The sequence below is a fragment of the Bos taurus genome, chromosome 5 (assembly GCF_002263795.3).
Source record: "Bos taurus isolate L1 Dominette 01449 registration number 42190680 breed Hereford chromosome 5, ARS-UCD2.0, whole genome shotgun sequence".
NCBI lineage: Eukaryota > Metazoa > Chordata > Mammalia > Artiodactyla > Bovidae > Bos > Bos taurus.
This window is the reverse complement of record NC_037332.1, coordinates 110,043,273-110,059,247: the sequence shown is the minus strand read 5'-3', so window position 1 is coordinate 110,059,247 and position 15,975 is coordinate 110,043,273. Positions and strand designations below refer to the sequence as shown.

Sequence of the window (15,975 nt, the reverse complement as noted above, 5' to 3'; positions counted from 1 at the left end):
TTTGCCCTCTGGAGTGTGGCTGATCCACCATGCACCATGTTTGTGAGGTTCGTCAGCGTCGCAGCCTGTGTCGGTCCCCTGTTCGTTTTTAGGGACAGGCAGAGTGGCGGTCCACGGCTGCGCTGATGGGCTCTCGGGTGTCTCCACCTTCTGGCCTTTGTCAGCGGTGCTGCTCCTTGCCCTCTGCCCAGGGAGGGTTCAGGTGCAGAGAGCCACCCCCACAGCCGTCGTGCTGGCTCCCCCTGCCTGGGGCGTCCCTGGGCGCCTGCCCCACCTCGTGGCTGATTTCTGGCGCTGGACGTTGTGCTCCTTTGCTGCTGCGCAAAGGTCCTTGCTTGGCCTCCCGGCGGTCACGTTTCTGAAGGGTGTACCCTTGGGAGTGGCCTGGTTTGGCTGAGGGTCTGTGTGTGTTCAGCTTTACCAGACAGAGACCAGCCTGGCCTCCAAAGTGGTTGAGCCAACTTACACTCCAGTCTTTTTTCCCCCATGTGATCTTCTGCTCTACTCAGGACTTGTGGTGCGTGGCGTGAGCTGTGTTGTCTTTCCTCAGATTGCCAGCTGTTCCAGGCATGTTTGTTGTGGAGCCCCATCTCGGGCATCCCTGGTTTAAGGTCCTGGCTTTATCATGCCCTCCCTTCTTCCAGTGGCTGTCTCCTCCTCCGGACTTTCTGTGTTGTCTCTGTGCTGAGACTACACCATTTAGTGATGGCAGCTCTAGTACCCCTTGGCTCCCAGCAGGAGCTGGCCTCTCAGCTTAGCCCCCAGCCTTCCAGCTCAGCCTGCCCGTGGCTGCAGCTGGGGAAACTGAGGCCCGGCACAGCTTGGGTTGGGATCTTTCTCGAGACGGCCCTGCGCCTCTGCCCGTTCCCCTCCTCGGCTCTACGCCCCACTGACGGCGCCTCTCTCCAGGGAGTCCTCAGTGGCCCCACTCCGCAGGACACAGCTCCCTTGAGTGGTCTGGGAACGTTTTTTGGCCCCGCCCTGACCCCCTCCCGTCTGGTCGCCTGCTGCCCCAGCCTCCAGTTCTCTGCATGGTCCGCAGCCCTTCCCTCCTTCCACCAGCACGTGCTGCAGTTCTGGTTCTCCCTTCCTGCCCAGGCTGGGTCAGGGGCATGCTCTGTGCTCCCTGGTCCCTCTGCTTCCCCTGGATACAGCCTGGGGCCTCCACCACCTTTCCAGCCTCTTCCCAAGGGACACTGAGCTGCTCAGGGGCAGACATGGAGTGGTCCTGGCCTGGGGCTGCCTGGCCAGCTGAGTGTGACCTGGGTCCCTCTACCCCTGCAGGTGCCAATATTGCCTCTGGTGAAGAAGTCGCTATCAAGCTAGAGTGTGTGAAGACGAAGCACCCCCAGCTGCACATCGAGAGCAAATTCTACAAAATGATGCAGGGGGGAGGTGAGGGCCGGAGGGGCGGTGGGTGTGGGGGTGGGAGCTCTGCACCTGTGCCTTGAGCACTTGCATGGGGAGGGGCCCAGGGACTGGTGGGCTGGGGAGTGATGGCGCCTGACTGCCCTGCCTCCATGCAGTGGGGATCCCATCCATCAAGTGGTGCGGGGCCGAGGGGGACTACAACGTGATGGTCATGGAGCTGCTGGGGCCCAGCCTCGAGGACCTCTTCAACTTCTGCTCCCGCAAGTTCAGCCTCAAGACTGTGCTGCTCCTGGCCGACCAGATGGTGAGTCCCCCAACTCCTCCCTCAGGCCGGGGGCCACTGGGTACCCAGCTGGAGGATGCTGGAGCAGGAAGCAGTGACAGCGACCTGGGACTGGGACCAGGGGACCTTGACCATCAGCCATGGCTGGGAGTGGGTATTAACATATAGACTGCCAGTTTCCGCTCCAGACCTGCTCAGCTGGGCTCCCACGGAAGGCCTGGGACTCTGCCCTCGGGTGACTGAAAAGCCTGCGGTCACCCAGACCTTTGGGCCTGTTCCCATGCAGTGGCCATAGGTAAGCTGCTGGGCCTTGTCTCTTCAGGAGTGGCTCCCTTTTGTGGGGTCACTTGGGACGCCCCCTGGCCCCAGTGCCCACGGACAAACATTTCTTGCATCCTCAATCCTTTTATAAATTCAAGGGAGGAAAAAAAAAAAGTAAAGCATAGGATCCTGGCCCTGGGGGACTTTCCTGGTGGTCTAGTGGTTAAGACTCTGCTTTCAATGCAGGAGGCACAGGTTCAGTCCTGGGTCAGGGAACAAAGATCCCACAATACTGCATGGCACAGCAAAAAAAAAAAAAAACAAAAATCCTGGCCCTGGAATGGAACGTGGAGATCTTGTTCCCCAGGGTCTGTGTCTGCCCTGCAGAAAGTCCGCAGACATCCTCCAATTTTAGGCTAAATGTGTGTGCGCAGAGAGGGTTGTCAGATTCTCACAGGACGTGAAACTCAAAAAAGTCTAGGTTTTTTGAGTTTAGGAAATATTCAGAAGCTTGAGGCCCAGGGAGGGGGCCAACCTGCCAGAAGACAGATTGTGTGCATATTTATTAACATGTGTTTCTAACACATTGTTGAAAGGAAGGTCCTCTGTGTCTCCCTGACTTTGGTATCCTCCAGAAGCCAGGGGTTAAATCCTGCCTGTGTGCTTCATCTCTGTCACCCCTACCTACCAAGTTTAGGGTTCCATGTGCTCCTGTTCCCCCCAGTCTGGTTGGCAGAACAACCTCTGAAATGCCTCTCTGGTTCCTTGAGGGCCTCTTCTGTACCCTGAGGGTGTAGGGCCAGGCAGATGAGGCCTGAGTGCCTTTCTGGGCTTCCTTTCTAGAGCTTGCCATGTACTTTCCTGCCTTGCTTTCTTTCCTGTGTCACAGCAAACCCGATGAACCCCTCCATCAGAGTTTCTCTCTACTGTCGCTTCCTCCAGGAAGCCTTCCCTGACCTGCCCCTTTAAAATCATCATACATGGTGGCTGCAGACTGATCTTGCTCCCCTCCTCGTGGCAGGGGTCCCCATCCATTGGCAGGGACCACGGATGTGTTTTCCATTTGTAGGGCCCCAGCCCCCAGCCCAGGCCTGGCTCCGAGCATCTGGCGAGCCCTGCTCCCCCTGCCTCAGCACTTGCTGAGTGACTCGCTGTCCCCTCCCCCAGATCAGCCGCATTGAGTACATCCACTCCAAGAACTTCATCCACCGGGACGTCAAGCCTGACAACTTCCTCATGGGGCTGGGGAAGAAGGGCAACTTGGTGTACATCATTGACTTCGGCCTGGCCAAGAAGTACCGGGACGCCCGCACCCACCAGCACATCCCCTACCGGGAAAACAAGAACTTGACTGGCACTGCCCGCTACGCCTCCATCAACACCCACCTGGGCATCGGTGAGTGCGCAAGACCTGGGAGCAGAGGGTACCTATGGGCTGCCCGCCAGGACCTTGGCTTCCTTCTGCAGCCTGGGTTTATTCCTCAGCTGGTCACACAGGCAGGTCTTCTTCTTCGCAAGAAGCACTCTTTATTTCATGCCTTAGTCATCCCCACAGCAGCCTTGGTGGGCGGGGACGTGTCCCCATTTTTACAGCTGGGAATTGCAGGCTGACCGTGTGACACAGGCACTTAAGGTCGTGCTCTTAGCAAGTGTTAAAGTCAGGTCTGACCCAGGCCTGTCTGATGCCACTGCTTGTGCCTGATCCATGGGGTGGGCTGGGCAGGGAGGCCCCGGGGTGCCTACTGCACAGGGACTAAATGAATGAGAGCCTGAGCTGGAGACACTAGGCCTAGGTTGAGTGAGCAAAGCCCAGCCTCAGGCCCCTGCTCTGCAGGAGGGGTAATAGTGCAGCAAGCCAGCATGTGGTGGGGTGGGGTGGGCTCGTGCTGAGTGCACAGGGAGGGTTGTTCACCCCAGTCAAAGAGCAGGTCCTGGAGAAAGGGGTCCTGGCCCCCTCAGCCAGGAGCCCAGGTGGACCCTGCCCCTCACCTTGTCCTTGACTCTGCAGAGCAAAGCCGTCGAGACGACCTGGAGAGTCTGGGCTACGTTCTCATGTACTTCAACCTGGGCTCCCTGCCCTGGCAGGGCCTCAAAGCAGCCACCAAGCGCCAGAAGTACGAGCGGATCAGCGAGAAGAAGATGTCAACGCCCATCGAGGTCCTCTGCAAAGGCTACCCCTGTGAGTAGCCCGCTGGGGCAGCGTGCTTAGCCTGCGGTCCCCAAGGCCCCTTCTGAGGCCCAGCAAGGCCACACAGAGCCCGTCTTGGCCCCGCTGCCCGGCTCCACAACATCCGTCACTCATAGCTCTGTTGTTGTCCTCAGCCCACACTCCTGCCTCTCCTCGCAAGGGCTGAGTGTTGAGACCAACGCTGGACCTTGCTTGACACCAGCTGGGTGTCCTACATTTTAACTCACTTCCGACACTACCTCCCTGGAGGAAGCGTCAGACCCTGCAGTTAAGGGCTCAATCCTACGAGGCTGTTCCTGCCACACTTCAGATGCCAGTCACGAGTCCAGGTTGCTACCTGTGCTCCTGATCAGTTGGCTATAAATCTGAGATTTCCCTCTTCAGATTCGATTAATTTGGCTCACCAAAGTCAGGGAAATACGTTTTAACCAGTCTATGAAAGAATGTGATAAAGGATACCGACGAGCAGCCAGTTGAAGAGAGACCTGTAGAGTGAGGTCTAAGAGCGTCCTGAATGCAGGAGCTTCTTTCTTGAGTGGAGTTGGGGATGTGGTCACCAACCAGGAAGCCCTCCAGACCCCATGCTGTTGCAATATTTATGGAGGCTTCATCCCATCGGCATGGCGACCATTAACTCTGATCCCAGCCCCCTCCCTTCTCTAGGGAAGCGGGTAGGGGTGGGCCCCGGGAGTTGCAAGTTTCTGATCATGGCTTGGTCTTTCTGCTGACCCGCTGCCATCCGGGAGCCACCTGGAGTCTCCTCCGTTGAGGTCTGGACAGGATGCTCCTTGTGCTCTCACCACTTAGGAAATTACACGGGCCTTAGGAGCCCCGGGAGAGGAACCTCTGTGTGTGTGTGTGTGTGTGTGTGTGTGTGTGTGTGTTCTGTCATCTCACAAGGGCCCTCTCTCACCTCTGGTTTTCAGAGGAGGAAACCCAAGTTTTTCTCCTATGGCTTAGAATTTCCATCAGGTTCTTGACTGTCTTTGGGGCTCACAGATCGTGGTAGGGAGGACATCGTCTTGACCCCTCTTAGGTCCAGAGCATCTGTAGGGGCGGGGGCTGGGTAGCACAGCGCCGTCCGGGGGGCCCCGGGAGTGCAGGCCTCATGACAGCACCTTCTGTCCCCCCGCCCCCCGCACCAGCCGAGTTCTCCACATACCTCAACTTCTGCCGTTCGCTGCGGTTTGATGACAAGCCCGACTACTCCTACCTGCGCCAGCTCTTCCGCAACCTCTTCCACCGGCAGGGCTTCTCCTACGACTACGTCTTCGACTGGAACATGCTCAAATTCGTGAGTCTCCTGAAGGCCGAGGCGGGCATGGGGGACTGGACCGGGAAGGCCAACGTGACCCTGTGGTGGGCGGGGCTCCCGGAAGCAGGGAGCTATGAGCTGGACGGCACACGTGACCCCCACTCCAGCTTCATCCGTGCGGACAGCCTGTGCTGCCGCGGTCAGCAGGGCCCAGGTGGGGTGCCGCCTCCCAGCGGACCCGAGAGGGCCCACCTGGGCCTCCCGTCCGTCCTGGATGCCTGGGTGAGCGGGGCCCGGATGGCACTGGTGGGCCCCCCCACTGTCTTGATCCTGGCCTGCAGCGTCTTGCTCTTGGTGTCCTGCACGTGCCAGCTGGCGGCCTTTGCTGAGTCCCCCTTGGCCAGCCTGGACCCCTTCATTGTGGCTTCCTTCTCCCTGGTTGTGGCACCCTGGGTCTTGCTAGGCACCTCTCTTTTCTCTCTCTCTCTTAAGAGTTGTGGGGGTGGGGTGGGGAGAAGTGTTCAACCGCTGGGCCTGGGACTCCGGAATCTGTGACATCCTGTATCTTGTTTCACGTCTCTTCTGGAGAAGGGGGCTTCCTCGAGCCAGGCTCAGCCCCGCGACAGCGAAGCTGTTGCACTGCCCAGCCCCCGCCCCTGTCCCTGTGCTGGGCCGGCGAACCCACCTGTGTACTGGTAAGCGCCTCCAGGATCTGACTTCTCCGAGACTTACCGCTTGGCGGGGTGGGGGAGCCCAAGAGGCTGAGCCTCCGCTGTGCTCTCTCTGTCCCTTCCAGGTGCCCGGCGCCACTGGGCACCCAGGACCCTCCACATAGGCCCGTGGAGGAGGTGGAGGAGCTGCCCCCCCAAAACTACTGGCCTGTGGTCTGGGCTGCGGGGCCCCAGTTCTGACATCACCAGGTGTGCCCAAGCCCATCGGGGCCAGGCCCGAGGAGACAGCCCTTGATGTGGTGGGGGTATAGTGGAGAGGGCGTACAGAGAAGGCCCTGCTGTGAGATTCTTGGGGACGAATCAGCTGCCTGGTGAACAGAGCCTGAAGGAGACACCATGTTCCTTGCCCTGGAGGGCCTGGTGGCAGTGGACCCCAGGAACAGCCTTGGCCAGACCCCGCCGGCAGCCTCTGTGTTGAACCTGAGCTCATTAAACGCCCCTACCTGGAGTGCATGTCCTCCTGACTGCCTCTTTTCTTGGCGGGCACCCTTCTGCCGGATGCTCAGGACGAGGCCTTGTTCTCCAGGACCCTGGGATTGGCACTTGGTCTCTGATCCGCGCTCTCTCTGACTCTCAGACAGTGGCCTAAGGAGCGGGGCGGAGATTGGGCGGAGGATGAAAATGTCCCACAGGCTGGAGGGCCCCAAGGGTGGGAGATGGGCTGTGGCAGCCATCACCGCAGACCTTCTGTCTAGGAGTACAGCTCTCACCCCAGGGTGCTGCTTAGGGCACTGTGCCCACCCTCTCATCCATGTACAGACGTATTCATGAGTCTGGTTCAGGGCCGAGTTTGGCCCTTCCTCTCGGTACAGCTCAGAGAATGGATTTTGCAGTCTGGGCCTATGCCCGCCAATGTGGTAGCCACTGGCTACATGTGGCTAATTTTTCATTAAAGTTAATTAAAGCTGAAAACATACTTCCTCAGATCGTTTGCCATATTTAAAGTTCTCAGGAGCCACAGGTGGCCAGCTAGTGGCTGCCACACCTGTCAAGGTGGATGTTAACACATCCATCATTGCAGAAAGTCCAGGGGCACCTGCAGCTCCAGATGGCTCCTCATAGAGCCTCTCATGGGACCACCCAGCCTACAAGATCTCACCTCAAGCCAGGCCGGGAGCACTCTCTCCACCCTTTGCTGGCACCCTGACCCCTTCCTGGAGTTCCCATCGAGGCAGGCCCTAGAGGCAAAAGCTGAGCAGAGGTACCAACCTCCCACACCGATCTCCGACTTGAGGGCCATTGGACTGGATAACTGGGCACCTCTGACCCCATCCCCGCTATGGTGAGCTTGACCACCTCCAGCTGCCCCTGGCGGAAGTATCTGTGGACACGCCCTGGGGACCTTCCACGTTTTTACCTCAAGGCCAAGCTCCTCCCACATCACCCCTCCTGCCCTGCCTACAAGAAGCCTTCACCAGCACCTACCAGCAGACCGGACACCATGCTGGGCACCGAGGGCTGCAAACTCTTCCATGGGAAGGATCCTGTCCTTGACTGAGAACTTCCCTCCTTGGAGGGGCCACGCCGTATTGTTCAGCGTCAGGGCCCCGGAGTCCCCCGATACCTGGAACCTGGGATACTGCACAGAGCCACTGTATTCTGAAGTCCAACCAGCCAGCCGGGTGGAAACTTGACACTGCCAAGGACAGGGGTCTGCACAACACGGGGGAAGGCTCATGTGACTCGGACGTTGACCTTTTGTGTCTTCTTGTGGGCAAATAAAAGCCAAGAGACCTTCCTGGTGTGCATTTCTTGAGGCATCACTCGGGTTGGATGGAAAACGGGATGAGTGACTCAGCTCCTTCTGCTGCAGGGCCACTGTGGGCCCAAGTCTGTGGAGGGCGAGGGCTCCAGCCCTCTGCTCAGCCACAGCCCCTGGGCTGGGCACCTCTGGGGGAGTCACTTGACTTCAGTGAGCCTCAGTGTCCCCCCACCAGAGAGTGAGTTCGGACCTGCCTTGCAGGGTGGATGTGCCCCCTCCCCGAGGGATGTTTAATGAGTGGGCATGGCAGCGCTCTTACAGGTTTGGCCCTGCTTCTGGCTCAGTCGTTCTCTCTCCCCATCTGTTAACTGAGTGGATGGGAGCCCAGGATGAGGACCCGGGGTCAGGTGGTATCGCCCTGGTGCTTCCCGGCCTGCCTGGACAGGCTTGAGGGTGGGAGGACGGAGAGCATACACCTCTAGAATGTTCTGCCCGAGTCCTCTGGGAGCACGGAGAGCGGAGACTGGGACATAGCCCAGTTCTGCCCTGAGCTGTGCGGCCCCAGGCCTCCCGAGGCCTCTCTGGGTCCCGGTTCTTCCTGTAGGATCCAAGGATCCTCTGATCCCCCAACCGCTAGCTCCTGGAGTTGCTTTTAAGTCCAGAGCCAGCCCCCACCCCATCTCTGAAGGATAGTCAGGCCTTCTCGGCTGGTTCTCTGGGAGAGACAGGGTTGTAGGAGCCTGTGGCCCATGAGCAGGCCGCCTCCGCCCCCCCAACTCAGCCTGCAGCTCTCTCCTCCACAGATGCGGCCCCCCTCATGCCAGCCCCCTGCCCGTCCCTGTGGACGACCCCAGGACCAACTAGGTAACGCGGCCGCTGCCGCCCCCATGCCACGCTCCTCTCTCTCGGCCTTTCTCCTTTCCTCCTGCGTTGGGGGTGGCAGAGGCTAGAGGGCAGAGCCCCCCAGGGGCTCACGCACCTCTTCCGCCCCCATCTGCCTGCTGGGCCTCTTTCTTCCATGGGGCATCTAGTCCATGCCTTCTCCAGCTCCCATCCCAAGCAAGGCAGCATCTGTGTGGGTCCCTTGGGCCTCTTAGTTGTGAAACCATTGCCAGGTCCAGGGGAAGAGCAGCCCTTGGAAAAGATCCCCCTAACTGGGCCCTGAGAGGCCTGTTTGAGCCCTGGCCCTGCCTTCAGCTCGCCTTGTAACTCTTTTCTCGGCCTCTGAGCACCTGCCCTGCTGTGTTTGGAAGCGTCAGGGAACCAAGGGCCCTCTGTACATGGGGGCGGTGGGGAACCTAGGTTGGTTGGCCGTCCTGGGGCATCAGTCCTCCCAGCCCTGACTCCAGGCCCCACGAGACCAGGACAGAGTGACCTCCCTCTGCTCCCCAGGTCGAGCTTTCTCCTGGGCAGTCGTGTGGCTTTGTTTTTTATCTGTGCAGTGTGATCAGGGGGTATCTCCGGGTCTCTCGGGCTACCTGCTTTGTGGGGAGGCGGTGGGACCTGAGGGTTTCTGAGACACACACCCCCCGGCCTGCCTCCCCTGCTCTGACCCCGATGGAGTGCCGGATCCCGGAGCACCCCAACCCCCGCAGGGTTGACCAGGGTTCTCGTCTCATGCCCGCAGGGTGCAGCCCGAAACCCCGAGGACGTGGACCGGGAGCGGCGAGAACACGAGCGAGAGGAGAGGATGGGGCAGCTCCGGGGGTCGGCAACCCGGGCCCTGCCCCCTGGCCCACCCACGGGGGCCGCTGCCAACCGGCTCCGCAGTGCAGCCGAGCCTGTGGCTTCCACCCCTGCCTCCCGTATCCAGCAAGCTGGTGAGCGGGCACCTTGGGCAGTGGGCGGGGGTCTCCAGTGTCGGGGGCGCAGGGCAGCCAGGGGCCTGGGTGCTGAGGGCAGCTTCCCTCTCCCTCCTCCCCCAACCCCGACCCCCCGCCTTGCCTTCCAGGCAATACTTCTCCCAGAGCGATCTCACGGGTCGACAGAGAGAGGAAGGTGAGCATGAGGCTACACAGGGGCGCGCCTGCCAATGTCTCGTCCTCCGACCTCACTGGGCGGCAAGAGGTCTCCCGGATTTCAGCCTCACAGGTGAGCTGCCCTTGCCCCCAGCCCCTTCTGGGCCTCACCACTGCCCCAGCAAGGCGGTGGGAGTCAGGACCCAGCCCTCTGCCAGGGGCCCCAGCCCGGGTGGGTGGCAGGGAGCTCATAGCGGAGGGGGTCGTGGTCCCTGCCATCAGCACGCCCCCGCTGTCCCCACTCAGCACGGGATGGAGGGGTGGTCGGACCCCATCAGGTGGCCCCCACATAGGGGCTGTGTGTGGACTAGCAAAGTGGGGAAGGGAGGATCCCCGGGGAAGGGGTCTGGCAGAGGTGGGCGGGAGAGCCACTCTGGGCCTCCAGAGGCGGTGGTGGCACCCCAGCAGGACAGGTTGAGAGCTGGGAAGCCCACGGCCTTGAGCAGCTGCTGGGCCTCCCAGGGCAGCGTGCTTGTCTACAAGATGCGAACATCTGGGGTGCTTGAGATCACACACCCACTCCTTCCCTTGCATGAGAGGCCTGGCGGGGTGGAATTCTGTAGTGGGGAGAGACTTGCCCGCTTATCCTGCCAGCAGCTCAGCCCCTCCCACCCTTCTGCCTCCCTCCCCCCAGACAAGCGTGCCATTTGACCACCTCGGGAAGTGAGGAGGAGCCCCCATCGGACCAGTATTTGCTTAGGTGAGTCGACGTCTGCTGCAGTCGCAGCCCAGCCAGGTCTGGACCCCCACGGTCCCTGGAAGAACCCATGGTTGTGCTCTGAGCAGGCCCGGCCCATACCAGCTAATTTCTGCCAGAAAGCCCTCTCTGTGTGGGGCTGTGTGGGGCCGGCTTTCCATCCCCATGCTGCCCTAACTGTTCTGGGAAGTTGGTAGCAGGGACGGAACCCGAGGGCCCACCCTGTGACCTTCCCCAGGGCTTTCGCCCTGGTCTCAGCCTCTGGGCGGTTATGCTTCATTCATGCAAACCACTTAGAGTAGAGCCTTGAAGTCAGGAGTTTACCTGCTCTCTGAGAAGCCCCTTGGTGACCTCCGCAGCCCCAGGGCTGGGAGGGTGGGGGGCACCCTCTGGTCAGTATGAGCCTTGATGGGACCTGTGGTTGCATGAGGCTTTGAGGCGGGGTGTTACAGCTCAGCTCACTGGGGCCCCATCTGGAATGCAGGTGTGGCAGGGACTAACTTGAGTGTGTGTGTGTGTGTGTGTGTGTGTGTTGGGGAGGGGTAGTCTGAGCTCCCTGGGGAATATGCACGTGGCTGGCAGCAGCTGACATTTCACGGGCTTGACCTCACACCAGCTGCGTGTGACCTGCTTTGTGGACGTTTATTCCGCAGGTAGCTTTGGGCCGGCATTCGGGCTTTACCTTTGTCAGCCTCACGCCCAGGAACCAGCCCCGTTCATGGCAGGGTTGGGTGTTTGTATAGCTAGGAGGTGGCTGTTCACCAAAAGAGAGGAGAGAAAGTGATTGTGTCTTTTCTGTGAAAATGGAGCACCTACTGTGACTCAGACGGTCAAAAATCCGCCTGCAGTGTGGGAGACCTGGGGTTCAATCCCTGGGTTGGGTAGATCCTCGAGGAGGGCATGGCCACCCACTCCAGTGTTCTTGCCCAGAGAATCCCCATGGATGGAGGAGCCTGGCAGGCTACAGTCCATGGGGTCACAGTCGGACATGACTGAGCGGCTGAGCACACTATGTGCTGTAGAGGGACTGACTTGGAGCCTTGGGGCCAGGGAGACCGGAGCGGAAGGTGGCTGGCGGCTGGGTGACCAGGGCAGATGCCCACCTTATCTGTCTTCTCTCTCCCCCTTTCTAGTGTCTTCACTGTATTTTCTTTAAAAAAAAACAAAAAACAAAAAACAAAAAGATGGGGAAAAGAAACCACTCAAAAGAACAAAAAGAAAAAAACCCAGCACAAAACCAACGATGGATTCTGTTTCGAATTTTTTTTTCTTTTTTTTTTTTTTTTTTTAATTTGCCGATGGCAAGAAGATGGGATACCCTCAGCACAGAGAATCCTGTCCCTTCACGTTCCCCGCTGCCCACAACCTCCAGGCTGCCAGAGGCTCCCAGATACCAGGCTACACTCACCGGATGCCACGGCCCCACCCAGCCACCGCCTGACTTGGCCAGGAGGGACATTTCTGCACTGGAGCTGCAGCGGGTCCTCACAGGCCCTCAGGAGGTGGCCCGAGGCACTGGGAGGAATGGATCTGCTGGTCAGAGGCAGGTCCCGCTGGGTGTTCGTGAGCCTGGGGACCTCAGGAGATGAGTGCAGTCCCCACCCCCAACCCCGAGATGAAGGTCACCAACTTTCTGTGTTGGGCTTTCGTCAGTGCCCCCTTGAGCGTGAGAGTCCCTTCTCTGCCTCCCCACAGAGACCTTGAGGAGTGGGGTGGTGAGGCGGTGGGGCTGAGAGTCCTTGTGGGCGTGTGTGTCTGTATCTGACCTCTGTCTCCTAGGACAGCAGGTGTCCTGCCCGCCTGCCAGGCCAATTTTTCTGTTCTTATGCCCCTGACAAGGACATGGGAGTGGGCAGTGACCTCCATGTCCCTCAAGAAGGGTACAGACAGTCTTTGCCACCACCGACCCCTGAGACTGTCCTCGGCCTGTGGTCCCCCTGGTGTAGGGACAGAATCCGTGGAGACTACTTCCAGAAAGCATCTGGCTCCTGGGTTATGAATTAATTCCCTGGTTCTGACACTCACCTGGGTTCCCCTTCCCAGTGTTCTGTCTCTGTCAGGAGGAGCCTGGGGTTCAGGGCTGGGCACTGGATTTATCCATCCCACCTAGTTAACCCTTTTTTTACTTTATTTTTGTTTGTTTTTTCTTTTTCCGTGTGTGTATTTCCTAATTTATTTACCTCTGTTTCCCCTTTTATTCTTTCTTCTTTTTTTTAATTAAAGAGCAAAGCTTTTTATTACTTTGTAATTTAAAAAACTGAAAAAAAAAATACTGAAGAACTTTGGGGGGAATTTTGTACTTTTTTCCTGTGTAAATATTGGACTTTTTTGAGCTTTATTGTGGTTGTTAATTTGAAGTAATAAAGTAGAAAAGGATAAAGTGACCTGGGAAGCCCTTGGTCCACCTCTTGCTCTGGGGGCTTCTCCCCAGCAGACCTGGTGAACCGGGTATGGCTGGGGACACTCGAGCAGCGCTTGGTGCCTCCTTGGGGCTGTTTCAACACTTTGCTTCAAAAACCACACACAGGAACGTTCCTGGTGGTGCAGCGGTTAAGAACCTGCCTTGCGTGGGCTTCCGTGGTGGCTCAGTGGTCAAGAATCAGCCTGCCAGTGCAGGAAGCACAGGTTTGATCCCTGGTTCCAGGACGATCTCACATACCAAGGAGCGACTGAAACCTGTGAGCCACAACTGTTGAACCTGTGCTCTAGAGCCCAGGGGCTGCAACTCTTGAAGGCTGAATACCTATAGAGCCCGTGCTCTGCAGCAAGAGAAGCCACCACGATGAGAACCCTATGCACCACAACTAGACAGAAGCCCCAACAGCAATGAAAACCCAGCACAGCCAAAAAGTGAATAAATAAAATCTGCCTTGCAATGCAGGGCACACGGGATCAATCCCTGGGTAGGGAACTAAGATCCCGCGTGCCACGGAGCCGAAAATACTGAAGCCCGTGTGCTCTGGATCCTGTGTGCCACAACTTGGGAGTCCATGCACTGCATTAAAGATGGTGCGTACTGCAACTAAGCCCCGACACAGCCGGTCAAGTCAGTTCAGTCATTCAGTTGTATCCAACTCTTTGCGACCCCATGGACTGCAGCACGCCAGCCTTCCCTGTCCATCACCAACTCCCACAGTTTGCTCAAACTCGTGTCATTGTCGAGTCAGTGATGCCATCCAACCATCTCATCCTTTATTGTCCCCTTTTCCTCGTGCCTTCAATCTTTCCCAGCATCAGGGTCTTTTCCAGAGAGTCAGTTCTTCACATCAGGTGGCCAAAGTATTGGAGCCTCAGCTTCAGCATTAGTCCTTCCAATGAATAGTCAGGACTGATGTCCTTTAATGGACTGGTTGGATCTCCTTGCAGTCCAAGGGACTCTCAAGAGTCTTCTCCAACACCACAGTTCAAAAGCATCAATTCTTTGGCGCTCAGCTTTCTTTATAGTCCAACTCTCAACATCCATGCGTGACTGCTAGAAAAACCATAGCTTTGACTAGACGGATGTTTGTTGGCAAAGTAATGTCTTTGCTTTTTAATATGCTGTCTAGGTTGGTCATAGCTCTTCTTCCAAGGAGCAAATAAGTGTCTTTTGATTTCATGGCTACAGTCACCATCTGCAGTGATTTTGGAGTCCCCCCAAAATAAAATCTGTCACTGTTTCCATTGTTTCCCCATCTATTTACCATGAAGTGATGGGATAGGATGCCATGATGTTAGTTTTCTGAATGTTCAGTTTTAAGCCCACTTTTTCACTCTCCTCTTTCATCAAGAGGCTCTTTAGTTCCTCTTCGCTTTCTGCCATAAGGGTGGTGTCATCTGCATATCTGAGGTTATTGATTTTCTCCCAGCAATCTTGATTCCATCTTGTGCTTTAATCCAGCCTGGCATTTCTCGTGATGTACTCTGCACATAAGTTAAACAGGCAGGGTGACAATATACAGCCTTGATGTACTCCTTTCCCAATTTGGAACCAGTCTGTTCAATGTCCGGTTCTAACTGTTGCTTCTTGACCTGCATACAGATTTCTCAGGAGGCACATACGGTGGTCTGGTAATCCCATCTCTTGAAGAATTTTCCACAGTTTGTTGTGATCCACACAGTCAAAGGCTTTGGTATAGTCAATAAAGCAGAAGTAGATGTTTTTCTGAAACTCTCTTGCTTTTTTGATGATCCAGCGGATGTTGGCAATTTGATCTCTGGTTCCTCTGAGTTTTCTAAATCCAGCTTGAACATCTGGAAGTTCTTGGTTCATGTACCATTAAAGCCTAGCTTGGAGAATTTTGAGCATTGCTTCGCTAGCTTGTGAGATGAGTGCAACTGTGCAGTAGTTTGAACATTCTTTGGGATTGCCTTTCTTTGGGATTGGAATGAAAACTGACCTTTTCCAACCCTGAGGCCACTGCTGAGTTTTCCAAATTTGCTGGCATATTGTGTGGCATCATCCGACACAGGTGAATATTAAAAAAGAAAAAAACTACACACAAACCACCTGGGGAACTTGTTACAATGCAGCTTCTGACTCAGGAGGGCTGGAATGGGCCTGGGGGTCCACATCCTAACATGTTCCAGGTGATGCTGCGACCCTGCTGAGTGGGGAGAGTTCAAAGCACTCTTCACAGCATTATCTTATCCACAATTCTATCCATTAATCCTGAGTTAGGTATTAACCTCTCTGCCTTCAGATGAAGGAACACCATGAAGACAGTTGTGCCATAGATGACCCTGGGTGGTCTCTTCAGCCAAGCCCAAGCTCCGATAAAGAAACAGCCCTCAGCCTCAGCGGCCTTTGTCTGACCAGCTTATCTAAGAATTGGTCTAGCAGTTCACGTTTACCCAGCACACATTACTGTCCTACGTATTCATTAACCCAAGAGCCACTATGACCATGATCTCTGCCCACAGGCAAGAACTCAACCTGAGGAGGGGATGGAGGGCTCTGAGAGCCCCCTTGTAAGTCTTGGGCATCACTCAAAATCCTCATAATTCAGGTCTCTTCCAGGGCTGGCATTCCAGTCTGGCTCAGCCCTAGTAAAGGGTCTCCTGGACCTTCCTGTGAGACTGAGGAAAAGGTGGGTCCTTAATGCCTGTGTGTGTGTTACTCACTTAGTCATGTATTGACTCTCTGTGACCCCATAGACTGTAGCCTGCCAGGCTCCTCTGTCCATGGGATTTCCCAGGCAAGAATACTGGAGTGGGTTGCCATTTCCTTCTCCAGGGGATTTTCTCAACCACAGGGATTGAACCCAAGTCTCCTGCATTGCAGGCAGAATCATTACCATCTGAGACACCAGGGAAGCCTTAATTCCTCAGTTTCCAGTTCAGTCGCTCAGTTTTGTTGGACTCTGACCCCATGGACTGAGGCACGCCAGGCTACCTTATCCATCACCAACTCCCGGAGCTTGCTCAAACTCATGTCATCATCGAGTTGGTGATGCCATCCAACCATCTCATCCTCTGTCCTCTCCTCCT

The 15,975-nt window shown here is 56.8% G+C and overlaps 1 protein-coding gene across 13 annotated transcripts in view; it reads left to right on the top strand.

Annotated features, from left to right (window-relative positions):
• The window catches only part of CSNK1E (casein kinase 1 epsilon), a 36,960-nt gene extending 24,070 nt beyond the window's left edge, over nucleotides 1–12,890 (top strand). For 4 of the 13 annotated variants that reach the window (XM_024992274.2, XM_024992277.2, XM_024992275.2 and 1 more), the window contains exons 3-7: nucleotides 1,285–1,395; nucleotides 1,527–1,675; nucleotides 3,083–3,311; nucleotides 3,924–4,094; nucleotides 5,249–7,827. In XM_024992274.2, the coding sequence (XP_024848042.1) occupies nucleotides 1,285–1,395; nucleotides 1,527–1,675; nucleotides 3,083–3,311; nucleotides 3,924–4,094; nucleotides 5,249–5,913 (1,325 nt within the window). In that variant the 3' untranslated portion in view covers nucleotides 5,914–7,827. Of the gene's footprint in view, nucleotides 1–1,284; nucleotides 1,396–1,526; nucleotides 1,676–3,082; nucleotides 3,312–3,923; nucleotides 4,095–5,248; nucleotides 7,828–8,594; nucleotides 8,656–9,418; nucleotides 9,612–9,742; nucleotides 9,883–10,443; nucleotides 10,510–11,639 lie in introns of those variants that run through there. The other 9 variants (XM_024992279.2, XM_024992280.2, XM_024992278.2 and 6 more) reach the window with 9 other exon arrangements.
• The last annotated feature ends 3,085 nt before the right edge of the window (nucleotides 12,891–15,975 follow it).